Source organism: Ranitomeya imitator, chromosome 1 (genome assembly GCF_032444005.1).
Source record: "Ranitomeya imitator isolate aRanImi1 chromosome 1, aRanImi1.pri, whole genome shotgun sequence".
Classification (NCBI taxonomy): domain Eukaryota; kingdom Metazoa; phylum Chordata; class Amphibia; order Anura; family Dendrobatidae; genus Ranitomeya; species Ranitomeya imitator.
The window spans coordinates 338337519-338359189 of record NC_091282.1 but is presented as its reverse complement, the minus strand read 5'-3'; the positions used below and the strand labels follow the sequence as shown (position 1 = coordinate 338359189).

The 21671-nt window shown below is 44.0% G+C and overlaps 1 protein-coding gene across 3 annotated transcripts in view; it reads right to left on the bottom strand.

The window, feature by feature from the left end:
• Positions 1-21671, bottom strand: part of CORO1C (coronin 1C) — a 143560-nt gene that overhangs the window by 55913 nt on the left and 65976 nt on the right. For all 3 annotated transcript variants that reach the window (XM_069759639.1, XM_069759644.1, XM_069759648.1), the window contains exon 2: positions 19105-19304. In XM_069759639.1, coding sequence (XP_069615740.1) covers positions 19105-19304 — 200 coding nt within the window. The remainder of the gene's footprint in view (positions 1-19104; positions 19305-21671) is intronic.

Genomic DNA, 21671 nt, shown 5'->3' with positions numbered 1-21671 from the left:
AAGAGATATAGGTTAAATGCTCTGCAGGACAGGGGGATAGTATGCAGGTATACACGAGATGCTCTGCAGGGCAGAAGAATAATATAGAATTACAGAGGAGTTGCTCTGCAGGACAGAGAATAGCAAAGAGATATAGGTTAAATGCTCTGCACAACAGGGGGATAGTATGCAGGCATACGTGAGATGCTCTGCAGAACAGGAGAATAGTATAGAATTATAGGTGAGAAGCTCTGCAGCACAGAAGAATGTCTGCGAAAATTGCCCACATAAAAAACTACCGACAAGTTTATTAAGAACAATTTATTAAGGAGGTCTAATAACAAGTTTATTAAACAATCATTGCACACCTGCAAATAATTAGCTGCCGGGTGATTGTCCTTGACTTCCATGGGCTCCACTGAAATACAATACAGCACAACACAGGCAGCAAAGAAAATGCAGAATGGATTTCAACAAAGGTCTCTGGGCCCAGTTTACTTTTCCAGGTTCTACAGGTTCGGTTCACTCATCCCTAGTCCCAGAGTACGGATTCTGTTCTTGTCATTCCACTGTGCTAACAATAATTCCACTCTCATTGTGGTGTGTCTGGGCCTAGAGACCCTTATTCAAATCCACTCTGCATCTTCTTCCATCCTATGCCTGCCTGCACCGGCAGTATATGTGTATGATAGGCTACTTTCACACTAGCGTTGTTTGGCCTCCGTCGCAATGCGTCGTTTTGGAGAAAAAAACGCATCCTGCAAAGTTGCCCGCAGAATGTGTTTTTTTCTCCAGACTCATTAGCGACGCATTGCCACAAGTCGCATCCGTCGTGCGAAGGATGCGTCGTGTTTTTACAGTCCGTCGGGACAAAAAACGTTGCATGCAACGTTTTTTGTCCGTCGATTCCGCTTTTTCCAACCGCGCATGTGTGACCGGAACTCCGCCCCCTCCTCCCCGGACCTTACAATGGGGCAGCGGATGCGTTGAAAAACTGCATCCGTTGCCCCGTTGTGATTTTATTTCACAGTATGCGTCGGTACGTCGGCCCGACGCACTGCGACCGGCCCGTACCGACGCTAGTGTGAAAGTAGCCATACGTAACTAGGTAGGGACTGTTCACTCTTACTCTTGGTAGTCATAAGTGGACAGGGAAGGAAGTGCAGGTGCCAGATTCACTGCCACTGAAGTCAATGGGAGAGCAGTGCTGTATGACACTTCCGCTCCTCTGACAAATTCTCACAGAATCTCACCATTCTGAGGTGCCTTCTGGGCGTCCAGGACCATCTATCTCAGCCAGCAGCACCCTGCTTTTGGTGGGCACCCACTGAGATGATAATGTATTAGATCTGACCTGCAGTCCCATGTAACTCCACAGATAATACAGTGATTCTTTTGTGGGTACTAATAGCAGTGATGGCTCCTCTGGATCACACTGCTGCTGGTTCTGCCTGTGCTGATGTTCTGGGCTGGTGGGAGGAGTAAGGCAGAATCAGTGAGAGATGAGGGCAGACTAGATCTATCTATGGCTGATAATGACAGACTGCTACAAACCACAGATCTTCAGCATGTTTGCAGTTTTGCACTAGGTCAGCTGTAAATCACAAGTTGATCACACATCATGTGAACATCCTCACCTTTCACCTCAAATATCATAGATCTGAAAATCTGTGATGCTGCAATTGGCAATTTTCCGTGTGGGCAATTTTCAGGGAACCTACATAGCCTTATATAGAGTCATTACAAACAGTGTGTCAAGCTTTTATTTCTGGTAAAGTTGATGTTTATGGGTTGCAGCCAATGAAAACCCAAAAGCCATCTCAGTAAATAAGAATAATTAAAATGAACCTGCAAAGGCTTCCTAAGCATTTAAAATGGTTCCTTACTCTCTTTCAGTAGGCTCCACAATCATGGGGAAGGCTGCTGACTTGACAGATGTCCAGAATCAAGTCATTGACACACTCCACAAGGAAAGTCAATTTTGCATTTCATTTGAAAATCAATGTCCAAGAGTCTGGAGGAAGAGTGGAGAGGCCACAATCCAAGCTGCTTGAGGTCTAGTGTGAAGCTTCCACAATCAGTGATGGTTTGGGGATCCGTGTCATCGCTGGTGTAGATCCACTGTGCTTTAACAAGACCAAAGTCAGCGCAGCCGTCTACCAGGAAATTTTTGAACACTTCATGCTTTCCTCTGCTGACAAGCTTTTTGGAGATGGAAATTTCATTCTCCAGCAGGACTTGGCACCTATCCACACTGCCAAAAGTACCAATATCTGGTTTAAAAACAACAGTATCCCTGTGCTTGATTGGCCAGCAAACTCATCTGACCTTAAGGCTATGTGCACACGTTGCGGATTAGGCTTAGGAATTTCTGGTACGGATTCTGCCTCTCCTGGCAGAAAACACACCTGCGGATTTGTCGCGTTTTTTTCTGCGGTTTTCTTGCGGCTTTGCTGCGTTTTTTACCCCTGCGGTTTTCTATAATGGAATGGGTACAAAAACTCTGCAGATTAACAAAAAAAGTAGTGACATGCTACTTCTTTGTGCACAGCATTTTTTTTTCTCATTGATTTACATTGTACTGTAAATTGCGGATCTGCAGCGTTTCTGCAGAGGAAGATGAGAGACACCAGACTCAGCAATGCAGACGAGCTGAAGGCAGCTTTCTAAGGCTATTTTCACACTAGCCTCGTTTTGAATACGTTGCAATGCGTCGTTTAGGGTAAAAAAACGCATCCTGCAAAGTTGTCTGCAGGATGCGTTTTTTTCTACATAGACTAACATTAGCGACGCATTGCGACGCATTGACACACATCACAACCGTCGTGCGACGGTTGCGTCGTGTTGCGGCGGACAGTCGGCAGCAAAAAACGTTACATGTAACTTTTTTTGCTGCATTGTGTTCGCCATTTCCGACCGCGCATGCGCGGCCATATCTCCGCCCCCACCTCTCCGCAACTCACAAAGGGGCAGCGGATGCACTGGAAAAATGCATCCGCTGCCCCCGTTGTGCGGCGCTTGCACAGTATGCGTCGGGTACATCGGGCCGACGCAGCGTACCGACGCTAGTGTGAAAGTAGCCTAAGCAACCTGGGCTTCCATAACACCTCAGCAGTGCCACAGACTGATTGCCTCCATGCCATGCCGCAATGATGCAGTAATTTATGCAAAAGGAGCCCTGACCAAGTATTGAGTGCATTTACTGAACATACATTTCAGTAGGCCAACATTTCGGTTATTAAAATTTTTTTCAAGCTGGTGATATAAAGTATTGTAATTTACTGAGATAATGACTTTTGGGTTTTCATTGGCTGTAAGCCATAATCATCAACATTAGGGTGGTTCCTGACTTTGTGAATTGGTGGCGAACTAACTGTCTTGACCTAAATGTAAAGAAAACCAAGGAGTTGGTGGGGAGTTATAGAAGGAAAAAGGATGATTACTTACCAATCACTATTGCTGGCCAGGAGGTTGAGATTGTTGAGAGCTACAAATATTTTGGGGTTCACCTTGACGGCAAACTTGATTGGAGGTGTCATACAGAAAAGGTTTACAAGAAGGGAATGAGCAGACTGTACTTTCTTCGGAAGCTCAGGTCGTTCAATGTATGCAGTTAAATGCTGGAAACGTTCTACCAGTCCATTGTAGCAAGCGCCTTTTTTGCCATCATATGCTGGGGCAGTAGTGTGCGAGTATCTGACACTATTAAGCTCAAACTTATCGAGAAGGCGAGCGTGGCTGTTGGCCTCCATCTGACTCTTGAGGAGGTATTGGAGGATAGGATTCAGATTAAGTGTAGGGCTATAATGAACAATAATACACACCCACTATAAGAGCGGTTCTTGAAGCAGAAGAGCACTTTCAGCAGCTGTCTAATCCTACTAGGTGCAAGAAGGAGAAATTCAGGAAATCGTTTGTGCCTACTGCTATGGGGATATATAACAATTTCCTAAGGGTGGTAGACAACAATAACTGATTGCTGGTGTACTAATGTCAATTAACAGTGACATATACCTAAACTAACCACATTTATTTGTTATGTAATGTTGGTTTACCTGTGCAAGATTTGTGTCCTAGTATTTTATGTACTGCTGTTTGTATTGCTGCTTTAATACTGTAGTTTCCCCCGGGATCAATAAAGTGTATCGTATTAACAAAATAAACACTTGAAATAGATCTCTGATTGTAATAACTATATAAAATATGAGTTTTACTTTTTTGTATTGAAGAACTGAAATAACTTTTTGATATTCTAATTTTGTGAAAAGCAGATAGACAGATAAACTATCTACATACATACACAGTTTACGTTATGGGTGGAAATTTGCAACGCAAGAGCAATTTTTTTTAATTCACTTAAAAGGACCACTCCAGTATTGCTGTTTTTCAGCGCTAGAGTGGCACTTTAAATTTAAGCCTCCTGCCCCTGTTCTTATACTCGCCTTCACCTTTTACCGACAACGGCACTGGTCCCACAGCGTCATCTTGTGCCCTGAACTGACACGCCAGAGCTCACAAGAGCTAAATGCAAGTCTATGAGAACCAAAACGAAGCACTCAGATGTTTTGTGAAGTGACCTCCGGCGTGCTCCATGAAACACTAGAACTGCCGGCAGGTCACTTTTAGCTGGAAACAGACACTGAAAGGAAGGTGGAGGCAGTAGGTGAGTGAGAGACAGGGGGCAGTGGACCTACATTTAAAAGCACCACTCTAGCAGTGCAATAAACAAAAAAAAAAAAAACAAAAAAAAAAAAAAAAAATATATATATATATATATATATATATATATATATATATATATATATATATATATATATATATATATATATATATATATATATATATATATATTTTGCTACAAATTGTAAGAAAACTTGTAACTGTCAATGAAAGAAATGACAGAATTTTTGTATAAATTGGGATACTGACTTTTCTAAGGGGTTGCCAAAGTCTATTAAAAAGTTGCCCAAGGGCAGTAATATAGCTCAGATTAGGAAACTGGGCATATATTCACACATTTAATCTTCTGTGCTATTTTGATTCTATGGGCTGCAGAGGTGACGTAAGGGTGTCACAGTCAAAGCCTGTACTCAATCACTGGCCTCACTCATTGGCAGCAGCGGTTACATGGGGTATATGGCTAGAGCAAAAGTAAACAAAAGACCAGCACAGAGAATCTAGATGAGAGAGAGTACATCAGCAGTATTGCTTCATCTGGGCAGTTTTTCCATTAACTTAAGGTACCGTCACACTAGACGATATCGCTAGCGATCCGTGACGTTGCAGCGTCCTCGCTAGCGATATCGTCCAGTGTGACAGGCAGCAGCGATCAGGCCCCTGCTGTGCTGTCGCTGGTCGGGGAAGAAAGTCCAGAACTTTATTTGGTCGCTGGACTCCCCACAGACATCGCTGAATCGGCGTGTGTGACACAGATTCAGCGATGTCTTCACTGGTAACCAGGGTAAACATCGGGTAACTAAGCGCAGGGCCGCGCTTAGTAACCCGATGTTTACCCTGGTTACCATCCTAAAAGTACAAAAAAAACAAACAGTACATACTTACCTACAGCCGTCTGTCCTCCAGCGCTGTGCTCTGCACTCCTCCTGCTCTGGCTGTGAGCGTCGGTCAGCCGGAAAGCAGAGCGGTGACGTCACCGCTCTGCTTTCCGGCCGCTGTGCTCACAGCCAGAGCAGGAGGAGTGCAGAGCACAGCGCTGGAGGACAGACGGCTGTAGGTAAGTATGTACTGTTTGTTTTTTTGTACTTTTAGGATGGTAACCAGGGTAAACATCGGGTTACTAAGCGCGGCCCTGCGCTTAGTTACCCGATGTTTACCCTGGTTACCGGCATCGTTGGTCGCTGGAGAGCGGTCTGTGTGACAGCTCTCCAGCGACCAAACAGCGACGCTGCAGCGATCCGGATCGTCGTCGGTATCGCTGCAGCGTCGCTAAGTGTGACGGTACCTTTAGACAAACCCTTTAACAATTTGGATGTTCTACTGAGATCTTCACTATAACAAACCAAAAACAGGCAGAGATGCTTACCTGTCTAAATGGGCCTCAATACAATTGCACTGACAGGGTGCAGCGGACCCAAGTAAAATGGCAACTGCACAGATGCAATACCAAATGAAACAGCAAGCCTTCAATCAGGGATTGGCCGTGTGGCACACCAATGCACAAAAATATATACTCTATGTGGCATGTTCACACAAGGAATGCAGAGCATTTGGTTCTCAGCCTATTAATGACACCCTATGGCGGGCTGCCCAGTGCTAACTATAATGCATCCTGTGTGAACAGAGGCCACAGTGTACAGAACCATTTGGGCCCAACGTGCAAAAAAAAAAACATATCAAAATATGTAAAGTATTGGTTGATATTCTGGCCATAATATGTAAGCTGGCAAACCACGTCAAGGGTCCTTACGTTTGCCAGTCCTACTCTAAACATGAAAACCACAAAAAGAGGAAAAATCCTCCAATATTCAAGAAAACAAACCAAAAACAGGCAGATGCTTACCTGTCTAAATGGGCCTCAATACAATTGCACTGACACTTCACTATACCTATATGTAAATGCATACCTTCACTATACCTATATGTATACATATCTATTCAGAATGACCTTATACCGGGTCACAAGACAAAAGGATCACAACTATTGTGACAGAGCTGCTAATAGCAGAAGTCATGGACAAGGGTGGCGCTGTTTCTACATGTAATCACATTTATTTAAAACCGTAATATTCAGTGGAAATACAATACAGACCAAAAGTTTGGACACACCTCATTTAAAGATTTTTCTGTATTTTCATAACTATGAAAATTGTACATTCACACTGAAGGCATCAAAACTATGAAATAACATGTGGAATTATATGCTTAAAAAAGTGTGACACTACTGAAATTGTCTTATATTCTAGGTTCTTCAAAGTAGCCACCTTTTGCTTTGATGACTGCTTTGCACACTCTTGGCATTCTCTTGATGAGCTTCAAGAGGTAGTCACCGGGAATGGTCTTCCAACAATCTTGACGGAGTTCCCAGAGATGCTTAGCACTTGTTGGCCCTTTTGCCTTCACTCTGCGGTACAGCTCAGCCCAAACCATCTTGATTGCGTTCAGGTCTGGTAACTCTGGAGGCCAGGTCATCTGGCGTAGCACCCCATCACTCTCCTTCTTGGTCAAATAGCCCTTACACAGCCTGGAGGTGTGTTTGGGGTCATTGTTCTGTTGAAAAATAAATGATGGTCCAACTAAACGCAAACCGGATGGAATAGCATGCCGCTGCAAGATGCTGTGGTAGCCATGCTGGTTCAGTATGCCTTCAATTTTGAATAAATCCCCAACAGTGTCACCAGCAAAGCACCCCCACACCATCACACCTCCTCCTCCATGTTTCACAGTGGGAACCAGGCATGTAGAGTCCATCTGTTCACCTTCTCTGCGTCACACAAAGACATGGTAGTTGGAACCAAAGATCTCAAATTTGGACTCATCAGACCAAAGCACAGATTTCCACTGGTCAAATGTCCATTCCTTGTGTTCTTAAGCCCAAACAAGTCTCTTCTGCTTGTTTCCTGTCCTTAGCAGTGGTTTCCTAGCAGCTATTTTACTATGAAGGCCTGCTGCACAAAGTCTCCTCTTAACAGTTGTTGCAGAGATGTGTCTGCTGCTAGAACTCTGTGTGGCATTGACCTGGTCTCTAATCTGAGCTGCTGTTAACCTGCGATTTCTGAGGCTGGTGATTTGGATAAACATCCTCAAAAGCAGGGGTGACTCTTGGTCTTCCTGTCCTGGGGCGGTCCTCATGTGAGCCAGTTTTTTTTGTAGTGCTTGATTGTTTTTGCCACTGCACTTGGGGACACTTTCAAAGTTTTCCCAATTTTTCAGACGGACTTTCATTTTTTTTTTTTTTAAAGTAATGATGGCAGCTCATTTATCTTTAATTAGCTGCTTTTTTCTTTCCATAATACAAATTCTAACAGTCTATTCAGTAGGACTATCAGCTGTGTATCCACCAGACTTCTGCACAACAGAACTGATGGTCCCAACACCATTTATAAGGCAAGAAATCCCACTTATTAAATCTGACAGGGCACACCTGTGAAGTGAAAACCATTCCTGGTGACTACCTATTGAAGCTCATCAACAGAATGCCAAGAGTGTGCAAAGCAGTCATCAAAGCAAAAGGTGGCTACTTTGAAGAACCTAGAATATAAGACAATTTCAGTTGTTTCACACTTTTTTGTTAAGTACATAATTCCACATGTGTTAATTCATATTGATGCCTTCAGTGTGAATGTACAGTTTTCATAGTCCTGAAAATACAGAAAAATCTTTTAAGTGAGGTGTCCAAACTTTTGGTCTGTACTGTACATCAAGGTATTAAAAGTGTGAGTTTAATGAACGTTTAACGCGCAAATTAAAGAATCACAAGATTCTTCTATAAAGACACTTCCATAACCCTGTATGTAACCCCTTTCTCATGTACAGCACCATGGAATTAATGGTGCTATATAAACTAATAATAATAATAATAATAATAATAATAAAGATATGACATTTGTGCAATTTCACTGCTTTCATGGGCGTTGGATAACTAGAACACAGGATCCCTGTTTGTCAAATAGAAAGACAGAAAAGGTGGGGAAAAGGCAATGTTGCACTAACCTTAATGTACAAATAAGCCAACAGTTGTGTGACAGTATTTATAAGCTGTAAGACCAGTGCTTAGAAGGCCAGGGATCAGAGCAGCATGCACTTCCTACATCAGCTATGCTGCAGAGCAGCGATGACCGAGCAGGGCTGTTCCCAGTGCTGCCTCCTCCCAGCCCAGCTCTCCAGCACTCCCTCCTCCCAGCCCTCCAGCACTCCCTCCTCCCAGCCCAGCTCTCCAGCACTCCCTCCTCCCAGCCCAGCTCTCCAGCACTCCCTCCTCCCAGCGCAGCTCTCCAGCACTGCCTCCTCCCAGCCCAGCTCTCCAGCACTCCCTGAGCCACACAGTAAATGTTACCATATAAGGCCATGGATGATTAGAACCCTGACCATCCCTGCTTCCTGCACAGCTTGCTCATTGGCTGAATTGTCTCCTGCCATGATGACAGCAGGGTGTGTGCATTGTAGGCATCCACACAGCGGCATGCTTTGTTAACTCTTTACCTCCAGGGAAACATGGTAATGGCACGCTGCTTTTCTAGCACTGGAGAATAGGAATCTGTAGCCACACTAGGATTGAAATATGGAGTAGGAGTCAAAGTTACATGGATCCAAGGTTTTCTTGTTTCCCATTTGAATTGCACTTAATCATTACACTCTGTACATCCCTAAATAAACGAGTAATGAAAACAGATGGCAAGTAGGAAAGCAGTAACTAGTGATCACATAATGGGGCACGGTCATGCTGCCGTCCTTGGTAGAGATATAGTGGCACTGTTCTACATAATAGAAAATCCCCAAAGACAGTAAAAATATAGGAGCAAACTAATTACGGTAAACTAAAACTTACATTAAAAAAAAAGCATACCGTAGTTAAAATCCATTCTTTGAGTTATTTCTGCCGGGCTCATGTACACAGCAGGATTTGTCCATGTGACACGCTGTGGTGCCTCTATGAAGTGTGGCGTCCCCCCACAACCTGCGACAAAGAGGCCACATGGTAAACACTTAACTTGTGCTTTGTGGCTGCTGGAAAATGTTCTATGTAAAAGATGGGAGAGGCATGTTTTGGGACCAGGCCCCATATATTGGCAGAATAGGAGGGGTTGTTCCAACTCCGGTGGGGCACACCAGACAGTAAATGAGGTGGACAGCTGGCCGTGTGCCACCATCTTCATTGTAAATTGTGGGAGAAGGGGAACATTTGTTGTCTCGCAATGGTGAGATTGTGTGGCCTCTTCTGGAGTAGCAGTGTAGAGAGGGACCAGCTTCTCCCTATAAATGGGAGACCTGGTAATGCAACCAACATCTGACATTTATGACATAATTGTAGACGTGACAATAATATTCTAAGTTATAATACACTGTGGGTTTATTTTACTCCTTCAGTTTGACCCATCAGACCATAAAAGGTTGTGCAACTTCATCTTAAAGGGCTATTCTCAGCTCTGTCATTCATGGGCAAGAAGGGAATAACTGCTTCCAAGTGTTGGCCATCAGAGATGATGCAAGAAAAACAGCAGAGCAGTGCTATACTATTTCCGTAAAATTCATAGAAAAGTAAGAACAACGAAAGCGTTGGAGAGCTAGGCAGTTTTGATCACCAGGGAATTGCATATATAGAATTGTTCGCTTTGCTATGGCATTTCTGTAACTCCCATTCCTTTCCATGTATGTTATGCACACAAAAAAAAGCTGCACTTTGCCATTTCCGTCTCTGGTGGCAGTCATTTCAATTACGGCCCTAAAAGGCTGACATGGGAATAAACTTTTAAGAGTTCAAAAGGATTAGGGAAGCCAATGAATTTTATTGAAAAAAAAAATAAATAATGTGACACCTGTATACAGGTTATGTAAAGCATTACATCTGTCCCATTTACTTCAATGGACTTGAGCTGCAATACATGCACAATTCTTGGGCAGTTTGGCATTTTTAGAAGACATCATTCTTTCTGAACCTGCACAACCTATATACACTGCTCCAAAAAATAAATTACGGTAAATACTAAAATCCAAAACATCCTAGTTATCACAATGAAATATTCCAGTTGAAAATCTTTATTCATTACATAGTGGAATGTGTTGAGAACAATAAAACTTAAGAAAGAAGGAAAACCAAAAAATGATCAATGTAAATCACAACTAATATCCCACGGAGGTCTGGAGTTGGAATGAAGCTCAAAATCAAAGTGGAAAATGAAGTTACAGGCTGATCCAACTTCAGTGGAAATGCCTCAAGACAAGGAAATGATGCTCAGTAGTGTGTGTGGCCTCCACATGCCTGTATGACCTCCCTACAACGCCTGGGCATGCCCCTGAGGAGGCGGCGGATGGTCTCCTGCAGGATCTCCTCCCAGACCTGGACTAAAGCACCCGCCAACTCCTGGACAGTCTGTGGTGCAACATGATGTTGGTGGATGGTGCGAGACATGTACCAGCATATGGTCTTAGAAGGGGTCAGAGGGTCTCATCTCGGTACCTAATGGCAGTCAGGCTACCTCTGGCGAGCATATGGAGGGCTATGTGGCCCTCCAAAGAAATGCCACACTACACCATTACTGAACCACTGCCAAACCAGTCATACTGAAGGATGTTGCAGGCAGATCGCTCTCCACGTCGTCTCCAGGCTGTCACATGAGCTCAGTGTGAACCTGCTTTCATCTGTGAAGAGCACTGGACGCCAGTGGTGAATTTGCCAATCATGGTGTTCTGTGGCAAATGCCAAGCTTCCTGCACAGCGTTGGGCTGTGAGTACAACCCCCATCAGAGGACGTCGGGCACTCAGACTATCCTCATAGAGTCCGTTTCTAACAGTTTGTGGAGACACATGCACATTTGTGGCCTGCTGGAGGTCCTTTTGCAGTGCTCCTGCTGTTCCTCCACAAACGCTGAGGTGCTGCTGGGTTGTTGCCTTCCTACAGCCCCCTCCACGTTTTCTGGTGTACTGGCCTGTCTCCCGGTAGCACCTCCAGCCTCTGGACGCTACGCTGACAGACAGCAAACCTTCTTGCCGCAGCTGGCATTGATGTGCCATCCTGGATGAGCTGCACTACCTGAGCCACTTGTGTGGGTTGTAGAGTTCATGCTACAACGAGTGTGAAAGCACAACCAACATTCAAAAGTGACCAAAACATCAGCCAGAAAGCATTGGTACTGAGATGTGGTCTGTGGTCCCCACCTGCAGAACCACTCCTTTGAGTGTGTCTTGATAATTGCCAATAACTTCCATCTGTTGTCTATTCCATTTGCACAACAGCATGTGAAATTGATTGTCAGTGTTGCTTCCTAAGTGGACAGTTTGATTTCACAGAAGTTTGATTTAGTTGCAGTTATATTCTGATGTTTAAGTGTTCCCTTTATTTTTTTGAGCAGTGTAGAATAGAAACCAAACCATAGCACTGCGGTGAATCCACTATATGACCAAGCCAATAAGCACGTTACAGACCAAATTAACCTCTATGCAGCTGATTTGTCCGACACTTGTGGCGCGGTTGTGAACAGCAGAGGCTTAATGGCGTACATCAACATACATCAATAACAGGTTATGTGCTCAGTATTATAAGGATCTGTACTATAGCAATGTGAAGACATGAAAGGGTATTTCTCGCTGAGAATAGCAGGGATTTATTGTGCCAGAATATTTTGCTAGGATGACAAATTGTAACATCCAAGTTAGAATGTAATAAAAACAAAAGTGTGTGATAGAAGTAAATATCAGCAGTTCTCCTTTCAATGAATCTGCAAAGCTTTACTTACATGCCATAGCAATGGCAGTTTGCTGTGCCAGCAATTCCACTTCTATATTTTCCTTTCCGTGCACATATCCTGTTTTCTATATAAAGATGAGGCAGGAAATGTTTTACCCCAACACAATACAGCAAGAACTCAATTACCGTATATAACCTTCCAGGAAATCTAGGGGCAACATGCAGATGGCAAGGGGACAAGGATCAATAAAAAGGGCTGTGGAGACCCAGCAGCTTTGATAGTCAAAAGGGAATTTATTATCATTTATGTAGGCTTTTTTTAGATTGAGAATTTAGTGAAAATACATTCTAAATTGGGCATATCAAAGTGGAAAAACCTATATTGCAATTCCATAATCTGACTACAAATTGGCTGAACCTACCAATTGTATGTGCATGTAACCATTTTTCACCCTTTACAAAATGATGACACACATTTTCATTAGGGTACCGTCACAGAGTGGCATTTTGATCGCTACGACGGCACGATCCGTGACGCTCCAGCATCGTAACAATATCGCTCCAGCGTCGTAGACTGCTGTCACACTTTGCAATGTACGACGCTGGAGCGATAATTTCATGACGTATGTGCGATGTAGAAGCCGTTGGTTACTATGCGCACATCGTATACGATATATGTTACACCATGCGATCATGCCGCCACAGCGGGACACTAGACGACGAAAGAAAGTTTCAAACGATCTGCTACGACGTACGATTCTCAGCGGGGTCCCTGATCGCAGGAGCGTGTCAGACACTGCGAGATCGTAACTATATCGCTGGAACGTCACGAATCGTGCCGTCGTAGCGATCAAAATGCCACTGTGATGGTACCCTTAGTTGACTACATGCAAATAATGCTAATTTATAGGAGATGATAATCACGCAATTGATGTAAAATAGATGTAACTAATCATTTTGGCACGGCACAGACTGTCTGCACTATTCTACGTCCCCTTACAGGTATGGCCATATGCGATATTTGCCACTATACCAACACACTCCGCTTTTTTAAGAATCAGACTTTAGTGCTAGTGTACCTTTAAGTCACCGACTAGGAAGCAGGGAGGAGAACATATTCCCAGTGCTGTGGTAATATCAGGGCAGGGCTGAATCAACAAGCCCAGGAGGCACAACTGTGCTATGTGCCTGTGCTACACGCCACATCGAAAGGACTCCTGGGAAGAGAGCTAAAAGCTTGTCATGCACATTATTGATTGGGATCCAACTCCAGAAGGCCATCATCTCATTTTCTTTAGTTTTATGGATTACATGTGTGATTTGAGGAGGGGCGGGGGTGTGGGTAATATTAGAAACTAGGTTGGCTCATCTTATCACTCCTCTCTCTCCATCTAAACTTTGGCATAAGTGTATTCCATAACTACCTACGACAACTTAAATTCTATGGGTGCATGAAATCCCATGTGTTCCAAGAGATAGGGAAGTCAATGACTGCTTTAATGGAGGTTTAAGGGTATGAGCCCTCGATCAGTAATTGCTGCGGGTTTGACATTGCCTATTTATTCAGCGTCCAACCCGCAGTGCTCATCTGTGGCAGCATAGTGGATGGGATTTCTAGAAATCCCATGTCCACGATGTGTCCACTATCGCCTGCGGATCACCAGCAGAGACTGACATGCAGTGGATCTTTCAAGACTGCAGCATGCCAATTTCTCTTGTAGAAACACTAGTCTACGCAAGAGAAATTTCACCAATAGAATGTATAAATCCACACGGTTCAGTGAACACACGTGGAGTTACCAGTGTTCAATAGACAGCTGCGCTTTGGGCACAGCAAACATGCATCACTTTTGGACACCGTGTTAGTTCCAGTTCATGTGCACCCAGACAGGAAGAGGCTGCCAAGGCATAGTCTTCTGCCCATGCACTGTGGAGGTCTCCCAAAAATCAGTACAGTAGCTCAATGGCATTGGACATACTTCCTTGCTAACCCAACCACCCAGGAAAAAATTAAATCTCCCCAAGGGTATGTTCACACGTTCCTGATTTCCATCCTTTTTTTTTTCAGGACTGTTTTTTAAAAAACTGCAGCTCTTGGCAGAAAACGCAGGTCCTTTTTTTGGTCCTTTTTTGATGCGTTTTTTGATGCAGTTTTCTAGCCAGAGTCTGTGTGTTTTCTAGGAATTTTTTTAGGGTTAAAATGGCTGAAAATACCCTAACCCTACCCCTAACCCTAACCCTACCCCTAACCCTAACCCTATTCTAACCTTAGTGAAAAAAAAAAATAAAAAATTCTTTATTTTTTTTATTGTCCCTACCTATGGGGGTGACAAAGGGGGGGGGGGGGGTCATTTACTATTTTTTTTATTTTGATCACTGAGATATAACCTATCTCAGTGATCAAAATGCACTTTGTAACGAATCTGCCGGCCGATTCGGCGGGCGCACTGCGCATGCGCCCGCCATTTTGCAAGATGGCGGCGCCCAGGGAGAAGACGGCCGGACGGACACCGGGAGGCCGGGTAAGTATAAGGGGGGGAGATTAGGGCACGGGGGGGCATCGGAGCACGGGGGGGGGGCATCGGAGCACGGGGGGGTGACATCGGAGCACGGGGGAGGGGCATCGGAGCATGGGGGGGTGGGATCGGGGCAGCCACACTCCACCCACGCACTTCCGCCCGCTTCCCCGCACTTCCTGCTGCAGCGGTTCTGCACCACGAACCGCAATAAAACCCGCAGATCTATTTTTGATCTGCGGGTTTTACTGCAGGTTTGACCTCACAATGGAGGTCTATGGGTGCAGAACCGCTGCTGTTTTACAAAAAGAAGTGACATCGTACTTCTTTTTTACTGCAGCTAATCAGTGCGGTTTTTTTTTTTTTCAATTCCGGACCATGTGCACAGTGGGTCCTGTTTTCCATAGGGTACAGTGTACTGTACCCTGCATGGAAAACAGCCGCGGAACCGCAGCGGCAAAACCGCTGCGTTTCCGCGGTAAAAAACGCACTGTGTGAACATGGCCCAAGACTTCAGTCAGATTCTTTGGGATTGTATGCCTAGACAAACAGTAAGGCTTCTTTCACACTAGCGTCGGAATCTCCCCGTCGCAATGCGTCGGGGAGAGATTCCGACGCTAGCGTTTGCTGCATTGCACAATGGAGGCAGCGGATGCATTTTTCCGGCGCATCCGCTGCCCCATTGTCAGGTGTGGGGAGGTGGGGGCGGAGTTCCGGCCGCGCATGCGCGGTCGGAAAAAGCGGTCCGTCAGGAGCAAAAAACGTTACATGTAGCGTTTTTTGCTCCCGACGGTCCGCCAAAGCACGACGCATCCGTCGCACGACGGATGCGACGTGTGGCAATCCGTCGCAAATGCGTCGTCAATGCAAGTCTATGGGGAAAAAACGCATCCTGCAAGCACTTTTGCAGGATGCGTTTTTTCTGCAAAACAACGCATTGTGACGGATTGCAGAAAACGCTAGTGTGAAAGTAGCCTAAGTCACAACATTTTCTACAGCTCTATGTTGCACAAACAATTTGCAACATTTTAAAGCGTTTTACAACTTTTTTTTTTTTTCAAAAACACTAATAGAAAATGAATAAGGCCTCTTTCACTCTTCCGTTTTTTACAATCAGTCACAATCCGTCAAAATGTTGAAAAGACAGATTCTGTGCTGATTGTAAAAAGCAGATGCACTGGAGCAGTTTTTTTGATGGTTCCAGTGCATCCTAGAAGGCTATGTGCACACGTTGTGTATGCGTCTTCGCCGCTGTTTTTCGCTGCAAAGAAACGCTTACACAACACATGATAAAAAAAAAAAATAATTGTGATATTCTTATCTTGCAACCTTCGCGATGCTCCGTTGCCAGTGATGCATAGCGAGACAATGACCTGTGATGACATAGCGGTCTTGTGAGACTGCTACGTCATCGGGTCATTTCGCTATGCATTACTGGGAACCGGAGCTGCCGGCAGCATCAGGAAGGCTGCAGGGGACACCGGAAGGTAAGAATATCACAATTTATTATTTTTAACATTATATCCTTTTTTTTTTTTTTTTAGGAGAGAGGAGAGAGAGGTGTGAAAGAGGCATCCATCAGTAACAATGCGGATACAACAAATATTAATTATTGTGAAAAGGACAAATTAATATTTCAGAGAACGAAGGACTGCGTGAAAAATAAATAGCATCTTTTCAACCTGGAACTCATTACATTTCCTAATAATGTGGTACATTTTCATTATTTAGTCCCTACATTTGCATCTTCCAGCTATAAGCCAATACCTCAGCTCTAAAAAACACATGGTGTCATTGCTTAGGATTGCATGATTACATAGGAAGGAGAGGCACAAAAAAAAAAAAAAAAGTCAGGCCCTTGTACTTGCCAATATGGCATTCACATACCAAAGCTTTCTAAGGCTACGTGCACACGTTCAGGATTTCTTGCAGAAATTTTCTGAGCAAAACAGGACATTTTCTGCAAGAAATTCGTATGAGTTTTTACCGCACATCTGCACATTAAGGCTATGTGCCCACGTTGCGATTTTTAAGCATTTATTCCTTGTTTTTCCGCTGCAGAAACGCATAAAAGATGCTTACATAAAGCATCCCATTATATTTTATGGCATTCCGCAATTGTTATGCCCATGTTGCGTTTTTTTCCGCTGCAGAAACACAGTAGGTTCATTAATTTTGCGGAAAGTCTGCAAATTTGCTGCTATAGAATTGTATTTGGACGCATGAAAAAAAAAAAAAATACTTTCTGCAACATGGGCACATAGCCTTATCCGACTCTTGTAAAGCCATGGGAGTCAATCAATGAAGAGGGAGTAGGCAGAGATAAATGCAAAACAAGTAGGTGGAAAGGTGCACTGAACTGCTTGGCCAGGTAAAAAAGGTCCACAGAGCATCTATGCTTTGTTTGAACAGTCATTTAAAAAAAGGCTAGAAAAACACTGAACGTATAAACAAGTCATTTTACAATAGAAATAAGTGCAAGAAAACTGACATTTTGGTAAAGGTACCGTCACATTAAGCGACGCTGCAGAGATATAGACAACGATGTCGATCGCTGCAGCGTCGCTGTTTGGTCGCTGGAGAGCTGTCACACAGACAGTTCTCCAGCGACCAACGATGCCGAAGTCCCCGGGTAACCAGGGTAAACATTGGGTTACTAAGCGCAGAGCAGCGATTAGTAACCCGATGTTTACCCTGGTTACCATTGTAAATGTAAAAAAAACAAACACTACAATACTTACATTCCGGTGTCTGTCGCGTCCCCCGGCCTCAGCTTCCCTGCAATGTGTAAGTGCCGGCCTTAAAGCAGAGCGGTGACGTCACCGCTGTACTCTGCTTTACGGCCGGTGCTTGCACAGTGCAGGGAAGCTGAGGCCGGGGGACGCGACAGACACCGGAATGTAAGTATGTAGTTTTTTTTTTGTGTTTGTTTTTTTACATTTACAATGGTAACCAGGGTAAACATCGGGTTACTAAGCGCGGCCCTGCGCTTAGTAACCCGATATTTACCCTGGTTACAAGTGAACACATCGCTGGATCGGCGTCACACACGCCGATTCAGCGATGTCAGCAGGTGAACCAGCGACGAAATAAAGTTCCACACTTTCAGCTCCGACCAGCGATGTCACAGCAGGATCCTGATCGCTGCTGCGTGTCAAACACAACGAGATCGCTATCCAGGACGCTGCAACGTCACGGATCGCTATCGTTATCGTTCTAAAGTTGCTCAGTGTGACGGTACCTTAAGGGGAAGTAAACGCATCCTTACAAACAAAGAAGCTCTTTGTCCTACAAGATTACACACATCAAAGCACACAAAAGGTGATGTATTCAAAGTTTATGTGCAGGAGTTTAATACAAGCGCACTATTAAGCCAATCCAGCCAAAATAAAAGATTTCTTGTTAAGGCGTATGAAGGTACTTCTGTTCATATAAAACTACACTATATAAACCAAGAAAAACAACTAAATGCATCTTCTCCACAGATGACCACATGGGCTAGTAGCCCGAATGCTGCAACTGTAAAGATCATCATACACATTAGACTGAAGGCCACCAAACCCGCCAGGATCTGGCGATAGTCTAGTGCAGAGGTGTCAAACTGCATTCTTCAAGGGCCACAAACAGGTCATGTTTTCAGGATTTCCTAGTGTTGCACAGGTGATCATTTCACCACCTGCACACATAATGATTACAGCACCTTGTGCAATGCGAAGGAAATCTTGAAAACACGGATGGTTTACAGCCCTAGAGGAATGCAGTTTGAGACCCCTGGTCTAGTGTATATGGGGGACCAAGGATTCCTGTGCATGGAGGAGTCGGAACAGATAGAGGTCACCCAAACGATTATTCAGCAGACATCCATCTAATGAGCATGCAGGTCTTAATTTACATTCAAGTTAAAAAGGCTGGTATGATTGTTAGACCTGTTTCCACGTATACATCAGAATTCATGTGCCATCACTAGTTCAAGAGTGCCATTATAGTCAAAAACTTTTAATGTTCCAACAATCCTATGATCATCGTATTTTGGAATTGGTGGCAGCACAACAGACAAGCGGTGATGTAATATTAATCACCTGTTTGTTTTTTTTGTTACTAGATTTTCTCTTTAGACAATTTGGCCTAAATTAAGTACGATATCACTTACTGTAAGCATATAACTCAAATTGGAAGCAACAAGCATGCATCCTAGGGTGAAAAAACACAGCTACAAATTGGAAAAGCAAAAAGTTCCTTTAAATTACCTTTTGTAATGGCAGCACCAGGAAAGCTCCACCACCGCTGGCTTCTATTATTATGGCAACGAATTTGGGGTTAACAGCACAGAAGGAGCTATCCCAGGTAACACGGGAAACTCTGATGTCATCGTAGCACTGATCGTTCTTCACAGCCTGCCCAAAGACATGCCGGAATTTACTTTGTCGAACCACACGCCTCATCGCTTCTGTAAACGGACAAAAACGTGAAATAATTATGTCAGTATATATACAATGCATACACAGTACGGAGATCATGCACAGGACAACTTGGGGATTGGCCGGTGTTTTTGGAGTACAAATTGTTTATCTGTCATCTTGTACACTGTACTACCAATTCTAACATGGCTCACTTTAGTAAGCACCGTGTTATTTCTATGAAAGCTTACCTGCAAGGCAAAGAGTTACAAAGCTAAATTTGAGGGCGAGGTTGAGGCAGTAACAGCTCCATCATTAAAGTAGGCGATTACTCAAATTAAAGATTTCCAGGCAATGTCTCCTGTCAGCTGCTGCCACCCTTCTGGTTGACAGCAAGTTAGCAGAACTCTGGGTTCCCATTGCGTTATGGGATCGCGTTTAACGGACAGCGTTGCACAGCGAAATTAACGCCGTGCAACGCGTCCGTTAGCGCGCCCATTCAAGGCAATGGGAACGCGCATCGCTAGCGTGTGCCATTTTTGGCACGCGCTAGCGATGTGCCGGTGTTTTGTAGCGCGCCGCGGACGCTGCTTGCAGCGTCCGCGGCGCGCCCGAGGTCCGTTCCCCGCTCTCGCAGATCAGGGATCTGCGAGAGCGGGGACGTTAAACGCGACCCCGAAAATCACATTGCATTAGCGCAACGCGCTTAGTGGATTGCTCTAACGCAATCTGAACCTAATTACAGTCATATGAACAGTGAGCATTTGTGGACTTTTCTGGGTGAGAAATTCGATTTTTATTTTTTTTATTCACCTTTTGTATTTTTTTTTTTATAATTCTGGATGCTCTGCTAATCAGGTAAAATAAAATATTACTCATTACTGTAGATACATACATGTGTCTCTAAACCTGTACACAAACATGGGCCAGTAAGCTTGTACCTTTAAAATTCAGAGTATATGAAAAGGAAAAAAATATTACTTTTCCAAGTATGGATTTAGGAAGTAAAAAGGTTGGATTAAAGCAATTCCAAAACTAAAGATTAAGGGGAAAAAAAGGGGTTCAAAGATCAAGAAAGCTTCTAACCTCCAACAGGCTTGTCCTAGAAACATTGATCACCCATCTATAGGTGATACGTTTTCGATTGCTGGGAATTCAACTGCTAATAATCCTCCAATGATCCCAAAAAATAAATAGTGGTCCAAAATCCGCTGTATGAATGGAGAAGCAGTAGGCAACTGTCACCACCATTCCTGCATACAGTGAACATAACAGACAGAGGAGTTTGGGACCTCCACTCTTTCTATTGGCAGGGGTCAAAGACCTATCAGACATTTTCATCCATCCTGTGGATTGGCAATATATGATGTCTATGGGACAACCCCTTTAAGGTGCCCCAAACAGCTTATTTTACATGATGCCGAATAACAGCTGCAAACATGAGAGATGCTGATTAAAGCATTCTTTAAAGCGAACCTGTCAGCAGGATTTTGCTAAGGACACTACAGACACTGTCAGGTTGGTGCGGTTATACTGACGAAAATGATATTTGGGTTGAAGAAATCCGTCTTGTGATCCTCATGTAATCAGTGTTAGGCCGGCGTCACACTTGCGAGTTTTACGGACGTAAGAGCGCAGAATCTACGTCCGTAAAACTCGCAAAAAAAATACGGCACAATTATTCTCTATGCCCCTGCTCCTATTTGCCGTATTTTACTGATCAGTATTATACGGCTTTCTACGGCCGTACAAAATCGCAGCATGCTGCGTTTGTCACCGTACTGCGCAAGAAATACGCCAATGAAAGTCTATGGAAGCGTGAAAAATACGGATTACACACGGACAAGCAGTGTGACTTGCGAGAAATACGCAGCGCTGTTAGAGAGAAAAGCCGGCAATTCAGTGCGGTGTACAGTAAAATCACACTGACAGCTTACAGTCCAATAGGTAGAATAAATGTGTACACATAGAATAGGTATATATATATATATATATGTCAGTGAGACACATATATGTATATATATTAATATTTATTCCAGCGCTATACAGCTTGAAAGCCGGTAATTCAATTACCGGCTTTTTCTTTCTCCTTCCTAAAACCCGACATGATTTGAGACATGGTTTACATACAGTAAACCATGTCTTCTCTCCATTTTTTTTGCAGATTCCACACTACTAATGTCAGTAGTGTGTATCTGCAAAATTTGGCCGTTCTAGCTCTTAAAATAAAGGGTTAAATGGCGGAAAAAATTGGCGTGGGCTCCCGCGCAATTTTCTCCGCCAGAGTAGTAAAGCCAGTGACTGAGGGCAGATATTAATAGCCTGGAGAGGATCCACGGTTATTGGCCCCCCCCTGGCTAAAAATATCTGCCCCCAGCCACCCCAGAAAAGGCACATCTGGAAGATGCGCCTATCCT